Genomic DNA, 13,375 nt, shown 5'->3' on the forward strand with positions numbered 1-13,375 from the left:
GTTAGTGGGGTCTGTTTGGAGGTGGCGGAAATGTTGGCGGATGGTTTGGTTTATGTGAAGGGTGGAAGGTGAGCACCAGGGGCGTTCTGTCCTTGTTACGGTTGGAGGGGTGGGGTCTGAGGGCGGAGGTGCAGGATGCGGACGAGATGCATTGGAGGGCACCTATAACCACGTGGGAAGGGAAATTGCGGTCTCTAAAGAAGGAGGCCATCTGGTGTGTTCTGTGGTGGAACTGGTCCTCCTGGGAGCAGATGCGGCGGAGGAATTGAGAATATGGGATGGCATTTTTGCAGGAGGGAGTGGGAAGAGGTGTAATCCAGGTAGCTGTTGAAGTCGGGTTTTTAAAAAATGTTGGTATCAAGCCGGTCATCATTAATGGCAATGGAGCGGTCTACGAAGGGGCGGGTGGTGTCAGAAATGGTCCAGGTAAGTTTTTAGGTCCGGGTGGAATGTGTTGGTGAAGTTGATGATTTGCTCAACCTCCTCACGGGAGCACGAGGTGGCGCCAATGCAGTCATCAATGTAGCTGAGGAAGAGGTGGGGAGTGGTGCCGGTGTAATCACGCAAGATGGACTGTTCTACGTAGCCAACAAAGAGACCGGCATAGCTGGGGCCCATACGGGTGCCCATGGCTACCCCTTTGGTCTGGAGGAAGTGGGAGGATTCGAAGGAGGAATTAAGGGTGAGGACCGGTTTGGCCAAACGAATGAGTGTGTCTGTGGAAGGGTACTGTTGGGGACGTCGGGAGAGGAAGGAAATGGAGGGCTTGGAGGCCCTGGTCATGGCGGATGGAGGTGTAGAGGGATTGGATATCATGGTGAAGATGAGGCGTTGGGGACCATGGAAACAGAAGTCTTGGAGGAGGTGGAGGGCGTGGGTGGTGTCTCGAACGTATGTGGGGAGTTCCTGGACTAGGGGAGGGTAGGACCATTTCGAGGTAGGTAGAAATGAGTTCAGTGGGGCAGGAGCATGCTGAGACAATGGGTTGGCCAGGGTGGTCAGGCTTGTGGATCTTGGGAAGGAGTTAGAACCGGGCCGTGCGGGATGTGCTGTAGGTTGACCCACTATTCCATTTGGGATGGAATTACCCAATTTTGAGCCTGTGACACTGAAGGACTGCCATTTTGTTCCTTGGAGGGAATTTGCAGATGGTGATGGTGTATCTGCTGTCCTAGTCCTTCTCGATGAAAGTGGTTGTGGGTTTGGAAAGTTCTGTCTAAGGCGTTTTAGGGAATTTCTGCAATGCGACTTGGAGATGGTATGCACTGCTGCGACTGAATGTCGGTGTAGGGGAATGGATGTTTGTGGATATGATGCCGATGAGGTGGGGCGCTTTGTCCTGAATGGTGTCAGACTATACCTGTCCAACCAAGTGGGACATATGCCTTCGCAGTACTGAATTGTGCCTTCTAGATATTTGATAGGATGTGGGGAGTCAGGAGGTGAGGTACTCCCTGCAGTATTATTAGATTCTGATCTGTTCTTTTATGTTTGTTTGTTTATATAACAGCCCCAGCCAATTCAACCTCCCAATAGCTCAAATCCTCCAACCCTGACAACATCCTTTGTAAATCTTTTCCGAACCCTTTCAAGTTTCACAACATCCTTCAAATAGGAAAGAGACCAGATATACACTTGTTGCACTATGAATGTGGGCTACTTTAGTATCTAAGGAATCACAAGTGTTTCTGAACATTTTGCACTCGGCGATCATCTCCACTTCTGACCTAATAATGGAGGTAAGGTCATTGTTGAAGCAGCTTAAGATGGTTGGGCCCTGGAAACTAGGTATAACTACAGTCAGCCCAAACAGAGTTTGCCCCGAATACCCATTGATTCCAGTTTTGCTCTGCCACTGTGCCATCATCTCTGCTGGTGGAACAGGGCATATCTGGTGATCGTGGTGCTTGGGACATTGTCTGTCTGTAAGGTATGGTTCTTTGAGTTTGGCTGTGCCAGTCTGCTGCTTGACCAGTCTGTGAGACAGCTCTCCTGATTTTGGCACTATTCCCCCAGATGTTAGGAAGGAGTCCTTTGCAAGGCCAACAGGGCTGCTTCTGTCCTTGTCTTTTTTTCAGGTGCCTAAGTTGATGCCAGGTGGTTTATCCAGTTTTATGTCTTTGTAGACACTATAACAATTGATACGACTGAGTGGCTTGCTCGTCTATATGAAGGCAGAGGAGATCCAACACGTTGCTGTGATTGAGCATGGTGACTTTTTTAACAAGTGATAATGATTCATAGTCATTGATAGATTCTTAATTGTAGGTATTTTTATTGAATTCGAATTCTGCCATGGTGGGATTCACTCCTGGGTTTCCAGAATATAAACTGAGTTTCTAGATTGATGATTTTTATTGTTTTAAATACACAAGAATGTATACAGAAGAACCAAGTTTGCTATTCTCTCAACCAGCTACTTGTAAGTAGGACAGGGTTGAACGCAGAAGCGAGAAATGATAAACTTGGCTGATTCTGAATGTACTAGATTTACCTTCACAATAACCTGGAGCTGCCTTCCCAATAGATAGAAATGTTGGAATTGTTTAACAAGCATAGTTAGTTGACAGTGATGAGATGGTTGTACAATAAAAATAGCATACAGTCCTCTTTTAGATAGAATCAAGGTAGATGCTGAATACTTTCCTCAGGTTTGTTTGTATTGTTCATTTCCTCCTTTCTGCCCTTTTCTGTGTCACCATTAAATGCACAGTTTTTGAAATGAACCAGAAATGATGTGAATGAAAATGTATATTGAGCAGATAAACTATGTATATACTCTAGAATACTGCAGTTGTTGGAAATTCACAGCATGGATGGTCACTGTTTATTCAAGATTGAGCGAAACAACAGATTTTAAAATTAGTGTGAAAATCAAGGGTTATGAGACAAAGTGGAATTGAGAATTATCAGATCACATCTCATTGAATGGTGGTGCAGGCTTGATTGACTGGCCTCTGTCTCCCTCCATGCTATTATGGTCTCAAGGTAGTATTGGTGAGGAGTGAAAGAAGGTAATGGTTAAGGTAGGTCTTTGGTCAGATGTTCCCATGTTGGAGTGTTTCTGGCACCTTTTGATAAGCTGTGCGTATTCCTAATAATCCCCTTATGAACTTGGTTTTGTGTACTTTTTGATGGGCACTAATTGGGTTTGGTTAGTGTCAGTTCTGAAATTGGATGTGTTTTCTGTCCTTAATATCTTAAACAGTATTAATTGGTAAGGATGCCATTGCCTCACTTCATGATATGAAGAAACTTAGGGGCCCTTAAACTTGGGAGCAGGGATGTTGGCAGTAAATTACATGGATTGAAGAATCACTGGGAATCTAGTGATTTGAGTGAATCTGTTGGCTTGCTTCTATCAAATGTGCTTTGACATGCTTGTCAGCTGCTTGTGATGAATTGATAAAGCATTAGAATCATCTCTGAAAAAGACAAGGGGAACATTGAAATGGAGCTAAGCTTAGGATGGGAAAGATGCATGTTACTGTACCTTTTTTAAAACCGTATATGTCATCTTGTGAGTAAAGGGGACACTTCCCTCTAATGAGGGAAAACTAAAGCTGATTGCAGCTTTAGCTCCTAAGAAGACCACAAAATTAAACTTTGCTCTTTCTTTAGTTAGACTTTTCTTGAGCTAAATATAATGCCTTGTCCTCTACTCAGCCTTCATCAGTTTGTTAAACATTACTGTTATAAGAAAGGTATAATTATAGCATACTAACTTTATGTACAGTTTGTGTTGAAAAATGTGGTGCTGGAAAAGCACAAGTCGGGCAGCATCCTAGGAGCAGGTGAATCTCTGTTTCGGACATCAGCCCTGGAGCATGAATATACAGTTTCGCTTGAGTGCAGAACATGAATATTGCTGGCGAGGTACATAACAAGGATTTCATCTAGAATTTATCAAGATAAATTTACCATGTTTCAAATGATCATAAAGTTTGTTAGTTGATGCTTGTTTGCCGATGTGTTGTCATAACCGGGTGAAGATTGGGTGTCTCGGTTCCGCAATCGCTCAATAAACACTCGTGATCGGTCTGGCCCTTTAACACTCTATTTCTTATGACCAGGCACAGATCGTCCAGAAATAGAGGTTATGCGCTTCTGTGTTCCTCAGAGGAGCTGCACACATGGCTTAAAATAAAGACATTTTTAGACTTTTCTTAAAGGTGCAGACTATGATCGCATAGTACATTCAGACATTTACCAATCAATACACAATATTGCTTTATTTGGCAGGTACTTGATCCAGTGATATTTCCTGGAACCCAACTTTGTTTTCCAATACTCAGGCCACCCTTATCTCACTAACTGAGCCATTGCACCTACATTTGAAAGTCAGTTAGGATGGCCAGTAATGTCTTGTCTAGTTATTTCTATGCTGTAAAGGGAGCATTGTCTGCTAATCTCTATTGAAACAGTTATGCAGTTAGTCAGTTATGCAGCCATATCAAAATTAAAAGCCATTTTATGCAGCTTATTTTTTTATTCAAATTTCCACCGCCAGGAAGAAAGAAAACAACCGAGTGGCCAGTGACCAGCAGTGCCCTTCACATCAAAGGGCAATGCTGTGTGATCAAACAGTGAAGGGGAGGGCAGGGATTAAATCAAAATAGAATTGGAAGGGGAAATAATGCACTCCACTCCCTGTGGCGCCCTCCTCTCCCTGAACAACTAGAGTGTTGGTGGAGACCGCGTGCTCCTTCTCCAAGGGCACCCAGGCTCTAATGTAACCGCGGAAGAGAGGCAGGCAATCGGCCCGAACGACCCCCTCCACCGCCCGCTACCTGGACCTGTTTATGGCCAGTTTGGCCAGGCCCAGGAGCAAACCCATGAGGAGGTCTTCAGACCTGCCCTCCCTCCTCCGTACCAGGTGCCTGAAGATCAGGAGTGTGGAACTAAGGTGCAGCCAAAAGCAGAGGAGGTTTTTGAGAAAATCAAAAAAGAAAATCAAAAACGCCCACACCCAATATACTATGGAGTCCACTGACTCCATAGCGCCACAGAACAAGCAGTTGGGCTGGGAGTCTGTGAACCACCGCAATCTGCGGTTGCAGGGGACCGCTGCGTGCACCACCCTCCACCCCAGATCCCCGAGAGAAAGGTGGAGGACTCCCGCGTAGAGAGCCCTCCACTGGGGATCCCCACCACCCAGTGGCAAAAGGGGACCGCCAAGGCGTGTCTGGACGGTGGATGAGGGAGAAGAGGTGGACAGTGTGCAGCAGCAGTCGATACAGGACCCGCCTTTTTACGTTCTTAAAAGGGACAAAATTAAAATTCTGGAGGCAGCTCAGGTTTTGGGGCACAGGCTCCCATGGGAAGTTCGGGACTTTGGGGCCAATGTGAAATTCCGTCCGGGCTGGGGTGAGCGTGGACGGGATCCCACCGCACACCTGAGCATCCTCCAACTGGTGCACTACATCGGTTCCGAGCACCGCCGTTTTAAGGCGTCAGATGGGGGTGGCCACGTACCGGACCTCTACCGCTGCTCTGCTTGCTATGTCCTGTGGCAGGGTCCCGCCCAGGCCCCTGGCAACCAGCACGTCCCCGACCATGGTCACCCTCGCTGCTACGGACGTCTTATGCAGCTTTTTTTATTAATCAAATTATAAAAACAGTTTACAACAAACAGGTACATTTACAGCTGCATACAAGATACAGCAATTTTACAAGGGAGAGGAGCAGCAAAGCCAGGCCCCAAACCCTACCATTCAAACAGTTTACAGGGACATGAGGACAAACCTCATCCCAGTTTCTTATGCAGCTTTTAGCAGAATTGTCAATTTGCAGCCTAGAAGCCATTTTGCCATTCAAAGATTGAGAGAAGATTTGTAGCTCGGGTGCTCGTTGTGGTTCTGTTCGCTGAGCCAGGAATTTGTTGCAGATGTTTCGTCCCCTGTCTAGGTGACATCCTCAGTGCTTGGGAGCTTCTGTGATCTTTCCTCCAACATTTGTAGTGGTTTGAATCTGCCGCTTCCGGTTGTCAGTTCCAGCTGTCCGTTGCAGTGGCCGGTATATTGGGTACAGGTCAATGGGCTTATTGATTGAATCTGAATCTGTGGATGAGTGCCATGCCTCTAGGAATTCCCTGGCTGTTCTGTTTGGCTTGTCCTACAATAGTAGTGTTGTCCCAGTCGAATTCATGTTGCTTGTCATCTGCGTGTGTGGCTACTAAGGATAGCTGGTCATGTTGTTTTGTGGCTACTTGGTCATGGATGCGGATCGCTAGCTGTCTTCCTGTTTATCCTATGTAGTGTTTTGTACAGACATGCATGGGATTTGTACACTACATTGGTTTTGCTCATACTGGGTATCGGGTCCTTCGTCCTGTTGAGTTGTTGTCTGAGAGTGGCTGTTGGTTTGTGTGCTGTTATGAGTCCTAGTGGTCGCAGTAGTCTGGCTGTCAGTTCGGAAATGCTCTTGATGTATGGTAGTGTGGCTAGTCCTTTGGGTTGTGGCATGTCCTCGTTCCGTTGTCTTTCCCTTAGGCATCTGTTGATGAAATTGCGCGGGTATCTGTTTTTGGTGAATACATTGTATAGGTGGTGTTCTTCCTCTTTTTGCAGTTCTGGTGTACTGCGGTGTGTTGTGGCCCTTTTTGAATAGTGTCTGATGCAACTTCTTGTGTGTGTTGGGGTGGTTGCTTTCGTAGTTCAGGACTTGGTCTGTGTGTGTGGCTTTCCTGTATACTTTTGTGGTGAATTCTCTGTTAGGTGTTCTCTGTACCATTACATCTAGGAATGTGAGTTGGTTGTCCTTTTTCTTCCTCTCTCGTGAATCAGATTCCTGTGAGTGTGGCGTTGATGATCCGGTGTGTGTTCTCTTTGTGTTTTTAATGATTACAAAGGTGTCATCCACATATCTGACCCAGAGTTTGGATTGAATTTGCGGTAAGACTGTTTGTTCTAATCTTTGCCAACACCAACTAGCCACGAAATGACACGACCAGCTATCCTTAGTAGCCACACACGCAGATGACAAGCAACATGAATTCGACTGGGACAACACCTACTATTATAGGACAAGCCAAACAGAACAGCCAGGGAATTCCTAGAGGCATGGCACTCATCCACAGATTCAATCAATAAGCCCATCGACCTGGACCCAATATACCGGCCACTGCAGTGGACAGCTGGAACTGACAACCGGAAGCGGCAGATTCAAACCACTACAAATGCCGGAGGAAAGATCACAGAAGCGCTTCACAGGAGGCTCCCAAGCACAGAGGATATCAACTAGACGGGACGAAACGTCTGTAACACAAATTCCCGGCTTGGCGAACAGAACCACAACCATTTTGCCATATTATTTACACTGAGAATCCATTTTATTGCTGCTTAAATTAAGAACATCTGTTAAGCGGTTGTTCCTGACAACTAGTTACTTCAACCTGTATTCAGATTTCAGATCCTCAAGGGCAGGACAGGTTCCTTAAGGTTTGAATGTATTATTTCTGTTTGCAAAGAACAGTTGTATATGAAATATATCACTTCTTGCAAGTCTAAATAGACCATGTTATGAAACTCCACTGATTATTTCCAGTTGGGAATATTCAGTGTGCTGTTGGCACGCTCAAGGTTATTCTGAAAGTGCTGTCCAATTAGTCACACAGCACGTAAACAGGTCCTTTGGTTCAACTTGTCTATGGCAATCAGGTTTCCCAAACTAAACTAATCCCATTTCCTGTATTTTGGCCATGTCCTACTCCTGTACCTGTTCAGTTTTTTTAAATGTTGCAACTGTACCTGTGCCTGCCACCACCTCTGGCAATTCATTCCACATACGAACCCATCTCTGTGAAAATGTTGTCCTCCGGTTCCTTTTTAAGTCTTTTTCCTCTGACCTTTAACCTATGCCCCCTCTTTTTGGATTTCACGACCTGAGGGAAAAGACCTTTGCTATTCACCTTAACTATGGCCCTCATGATTTTATAAACCCAAAAGGTCACCCTTCAATCTCCTACTCTCCAGCCCCTCCTTGTAACTCAAACTCACCTAGTCCCAGTAACATCTTTAAATAATTTCTGTACCTTTTCCAAATTAATTTTCTTTCTATAGAAGGGGGAATAGATTTATATGCTGTAGGCCAAAAGTGGCCCCTCCAATGTCCTGTACAGCCACATCATGTGTCTCAACTCCTATACTCAATGGTCTGAGCAATGAAGGCAAGTGTGCCAAACACCACCTCCGCTCTGTCTACATTGTGACACCACTTCCAAGGAGCTATGTGCCTGAACCCCTCGGTCTTGCTGCTTGACAGCACTCACCAGTACTCTGCCTTAACTGTGTAAGTCCTGCCCTTATTTATCTAAATTAACTCCATCTACCATTCCTCCACAAGCTGACCAAGATCGCATTGTACCCTTAATAACCTTAGTTGATGTCCACTACGCTGCCACCATTTTTGGTGTCATCTGCAAACTTACTAACCATGCTTCCTATATTCTAATCCAAATTGTTTATGTAAATGACACAATAGTGGGACCAGCGGAGCAATGCTGGTCACAGACTTCCAGTCTGAAAAGCAACACTCTACCACAACCCTCTGTCTCCTACCATCAAGCCAATTTTGTATCCAGTTGGCTAGCTTTCCCTGGATCCATGTCATCTAACTTAGCTAAACTTACTACCATGATGTTTGCTAGCATAAACTGGTTGAGTATAATCCGAAGGAATGTGCTGTTTGATCTGATTAATGTCAAGTGTACCTGGCATCACATCAATATATGCACACCATTGCTCAGCTGTGTGCACTAAGCAGAACATCCTTTGTGATCTGGCAGTAATATGAAATTTTTTTTTTGGTTGTTTCAATTTGCGTTCATGCCTTTCTAGGGTAACTTGAGGTGGACCAGGCAGCTTTCAGATCCAAAAGTAGCAGCCTTTTGACCTGTAGATTGATTTGATTTATTGTTGTCACATGTACTGATAGTGAAAAATTTTGTTTTGTTGTGCTATCCAGTCAAATCAAACCTTAAGTAAGTATATCAGGGTAATAAAGTGCAGAATATTGTGTTGAAGATTCAGAAAAATTTAACTCTATAATATGAGACGTTCATTCATAACTCTTAACAGTGGGGAAGAAGCTGTTCTTAAATCTGTGGGTATGTGTTTTAAAACTTTTTTGTATCTTCGGTCTGATGCAACAGGGATGGGAGGGGTCTCTGATTATGTTAGCTGCCTTCCTGAGGCAGAAGGAAGTGTAGCCGGAGTCAGTGGAAGGAAGGCTGTTTTTATTTTGTGTGTGATGGACAGTTTATTCACTCTGCATTGTGCAAAGCCAACAACCTGACCAGGATAGATATTGTCTTTGTAGATAGTTTTATGCTCTATTTCAGTTCAAGTTTGCACGTCATTATCAGCAACCTTTCTTCCTACAGTATGAATTATTTTCATCATTAGAAATTTTGCATTCTTACTTTAGGCCTGATGAGTGTATTTGACCTGAAGGGCTTTGGTTCTTGTGGCAAGTATGATTCTGATTCTGATTTGAAGTAAGTTGATACACTGCGCGTGAGGATTTTAAGATCACGCCAGTTAATTTAGCCTACATTGAAGAAGCAGAAGGAAAAGTTTTAAAGAGGGAAGTGGAATCTCCCGTCCTGAATGGATGAAGGTTTACTGAAATACTAACAAAGCTGAGTTAAGCAATACTCTGCTTGTAGCACCACATAGAAGTTGCATTTTTAATTTATAAACATGCTTCCATTGACTTTTTTAAAAAAAATTCATTCATGGCACTTGTGTGTCTGGGTATTCATCATTAATTGCACTTGAGGTTAGTAGTGAACTGTAGCTCTTTGGATGCAGGTACATACACCCACGATGCTTTTAGGTAGGGAGTTTCTTCCAGCGACAGCCAAGGAAAGGCAAAACACTGCCAAGTCAGAATTATGTGCACTTCGGAGTTTGAATTCGTAGTTAATGGTGTTCCCATGTATCTGCTATCTTTTGCCTTTCTAGGTGGTATTGGTCCTGGGTTTAGAAGGTAAATGTCAAGGGAGCCTTATGGCTGAAGTGTATCTTGCAGAAGGTACACGCTGCTACTGCCAAGAGTTTGGAGTACACCCAGAAGTAAGCTGTAATTGTACACTGAATTGAGAAGTTTCAAGACCTGAAATGGATCTTCTAAATGTTTTCACAAATTTCTTAAGCTTGCAATAAGTGCAAGAATGTGATGCTTCATAAAATCTGTTCTTTTGTTGATCCACCTCTGGGTACCAGCTTGTAATACTGGTTGCCTGGGTCTGTCTTTTACCTCATCAGTTGACTGAAGTTCTCCTTCTGAACTATGTTCCTTTCTTGTGCACCAAGCTTGTAAGTTTTTCTGCTCATGAACTTCTGCTTGACACTAATCACTGTGCATGATCAGAAAGATCCTGAACTTTAATTGGCTTGGTAGTGCATGCACTGGATATGATCAGTCTCCGATTAGCTGAATGGTGTATGCTAAATTTATGCTATGTTTCTTTAGAAGGTAATGGTCATCTTAAGTGACATTACTTCTACACTCTTGTGATTCATTCTTTGATCTGCTAGTCATTTTTTTAAATCACCACTTCTGCCATATCAACCTGTTATATTTTGTTATATCAGCTTGTCAATGTTGCTGTTCACTGGCAATAATGTGGCACCAATGAAGTCATTTATGTTTGGTTAGTATGAAATGTGAACTCCCAGTGTTTCTTAATGGTAAGGTCCTAGGGAGTGTTGCTGAAAAAGAGACCTTGGAATTTAGGTTCATAGCTTCTTGAAAGTGGAGTCACAGGTAGATAGGATAGCGAAGGCGGCGTTTGGTATGCTTTCCTTTATTGTCAGAGTATTGATGGGGCTGTTTTCCCTGGAGCGTCGGAGGCTGAAGGGTGACCTTTTATAGAGGTTTACAAAATTTGAGAGGCATGGATAGGATAAATAGGCAAAGTCTTTCTTTTCCCTGGGGTCGGGGAGTCCAGAACTAGAGGGCATAGGTTTAGGGTGAGAGGGGAAAGATATAAGAGACCTAAGGGGCAACCTTTTCACAGAGGGTGGTATGTGTATGGAATGAGCTGCCAGAGGAAGTGGTGGAGGCTGGTACAATTGCAACATTAAAGAGGCATTTGGATGGGTATAAGAATAGGAAGGGTTTGGAGGGATATGGGCCGGGTACTGGCAGGTGGGACTAGACTGGGTTGGGATATCTGGACGGGTTGGACCGAAGGGTCTGTTTCCATGCTGTACATCTCTATTGTTAATGTTATAACGCATTAACTGAAGTTACTTTCCTGCGATCAGAGTATTTTTGGTTTTTCCAGAATTACCTTTATTACTGGATTGAATGTTAAAACTGATTGCAAAGTACCGATGCAAGATACCGCTAAATGCATAAGTTACAAAATATGTGAAACTCAAAAAAAAAAACCCACACAACTAATATACATTGCTTGTTGGAGTCAGTTAGCCCAGTGGATTGGACAGTTAGTTTGTAATTTAGAGTGATGTCAACTGTGTGGGTTCAAGTCCTGTACCAGCTGAGGTTATCATGACCAGCTTTTCTACTCAACCTCTCTCTCACCTGAGGCATGTGACCCTTAACCTCTTTAATGAGAGAGCAACTGTACGGTCTGGTAAGACGACAGTGACTTTTTTAAGTTCATGAAACTAAACCAACTTAAAACACAGCTATATCTTTGACTCAAAATTGTGCCTTTTTCACATCTGTAAAATTTTCACTGGCTTGAGCTATAGCGCTTGTAAAATCATAAACACATGACCTTAAGTTTTATGACAGCCCCGAACAAACAGTTTGTATAATCTGATAGATTAAGTTTTTCCAGGATGTCAAATGTCTACCTTCTGTACTTGAAATTTATGTAATGTATTGCATTTATTTAGAAAACATTGCACTTGGTTAAAATTGATAGCTTCAAAGCTAGCATGTACTGTTAAAGCTTGTAATCTATTTGAGTCATTAACTTGTTCATGATGAATTTGAATGTAAATTTTATTAACAGGACAGAAAGAGATGCCTCGAATTGGTCCATAGATAAGCTTAAGTCACTGTTGCTGGCAGTCAGTGTAGGAAATGATGAGGGAGTATGTAAAGTGACAGAGGTGACCAAGATGGATGGTGAAGCTTCAATTAACAACAGAAAAGGAAAACTGATTTTCTTCTTTGAGTGGAACATCCACATGTCATGGATAGGTGAGTAAAACATAAACCTTTTTTACCTAAGCAATTGATCCCATTTACAAAGAGAGTAGTGTGGTAATACAGTTCAGAAAAGTTTTGAGTCTTGCCTGTTAACTAATGTTGTTTGTGGCAGTGATGAGAATATTGCATTACCCTTTTGAAAGGATAGAAAACAGCCAGCATCCATTTCTTATTCACTCATCAATAACTTGATATTCACACCCATTTCCGTTAAATGAAGACAACTTTATCTATGGTAATGTGACTCTAGCCATGCCGTCATAATGTCATTAGATGACCAGAATCTATGGAACAGTATCTTGGCAAAAAGCCTTGTGTAGAGGGATGAATGAATGTATGTTGCAGGCCCATTTCTTCCAGTAAAAACACACGCTATAGGGGACAACTTTAAGCTTGATACTACCCCTACATGTCCAAAACTGAATTGTTTCGTAGTGCTGGTGCACTGTTTCTTTGATTTTAGTTACTAAATTGTCATAACAAAAATTGTTGCTGTCTTCTAATAGCTAAAATTGCATCAGAGTTTAAAGCTGTTTATAACCATTGCCACCAAACATGGTATTGCTTATATTGGGGATGGTCCTACATGTGCTAACGTTTGTAAGCTGACCAGTTGGCAGCAAAGGCTGTGATTTCAGTGCAGTCTGCCTGTGCAAAAGTACTAATGATGTCTGTTGGATAGCATTCAGTAATAAATGACACTGTTGCTGACAGTTTTAGAAAATGAAGAGGGAGTATGCAAAGTGACAGGTGACCAAGACTGATGATGAAGTTTCAATTAACAGATTACCATTTAGAAACAAGTCCATGAATAGGAAAAGGTGACCAGTTCAGTTATACAAAATTTCACTAAAGCAAGATGCATGATGTAAGAGGATGGCAAAATGGGTGGCTGGAGAAAATGAATGAGTCAATCTTTGGTGATTTTAACTCCATATTCAAATTCAAAGTACAATGGATTTTAAAATTTCTCTTGAAGATGAGGCTTTCCAGTGTAGTTAATTATTCAAAAAAGTGCAGACTGTGGTCTTTTTTTTTTAGATTACTGAGTGTGGAAACAGGCCTTTCGGCCCAACAAGTCCACACCGCCCCGCCGAAGCGCAACCCACCCATACCCCTACATGTACCCCTTACCTAACACTACGGGCAATTTAGCATGGCCAATTCACCTGACCTGCACATC

At 43.2% G+C, this 13,375-nt stretch overlaps 1 protein-coding gene across 3 annotated transcripts in view; it reads left to right on the forward strand.

The window, feature by feature from the left end:
* Positions 1 to 13,375, forward strand: part of ahsa1b (AHA1, activator of heat shock protein ATPase homolog 1b) — a 44,759-nt gene that overhangs the window by 5,051 nt on the left and 26,333 nt on the right. For all 3 annotated transcript variants that reach the window (XM_043697066.1, XM_043697067.1, XM_043697068.1), the window contains one exon: positions 11,993 to 12,183. In XM_043697066.1, coding sequence (XP_043553001.1) covers positions 11,993 to 12,183 — 191 coding nt within the window. The remainder of the gene's footprint in view (positions 1 to 11,992; positions 12,184 to 13,375) is intronic.

This window comes from Chiloscyllium plagiosum, chromosome 10, assembly GCF_004010195.1.
Source record: "Chiloscyllium plagiosum isolate BGI_BamShark_2017 chromosome 10, ASM401019v2, whole genome shotgun sequence".
Lineage (NCBI taxonomy): Eukaryota > Metazoa > Chordata > Chondrichthyes > Orectolobiformes > Hemiscylliidae > Chiloscyllium > Chiloscyllium plagiosum.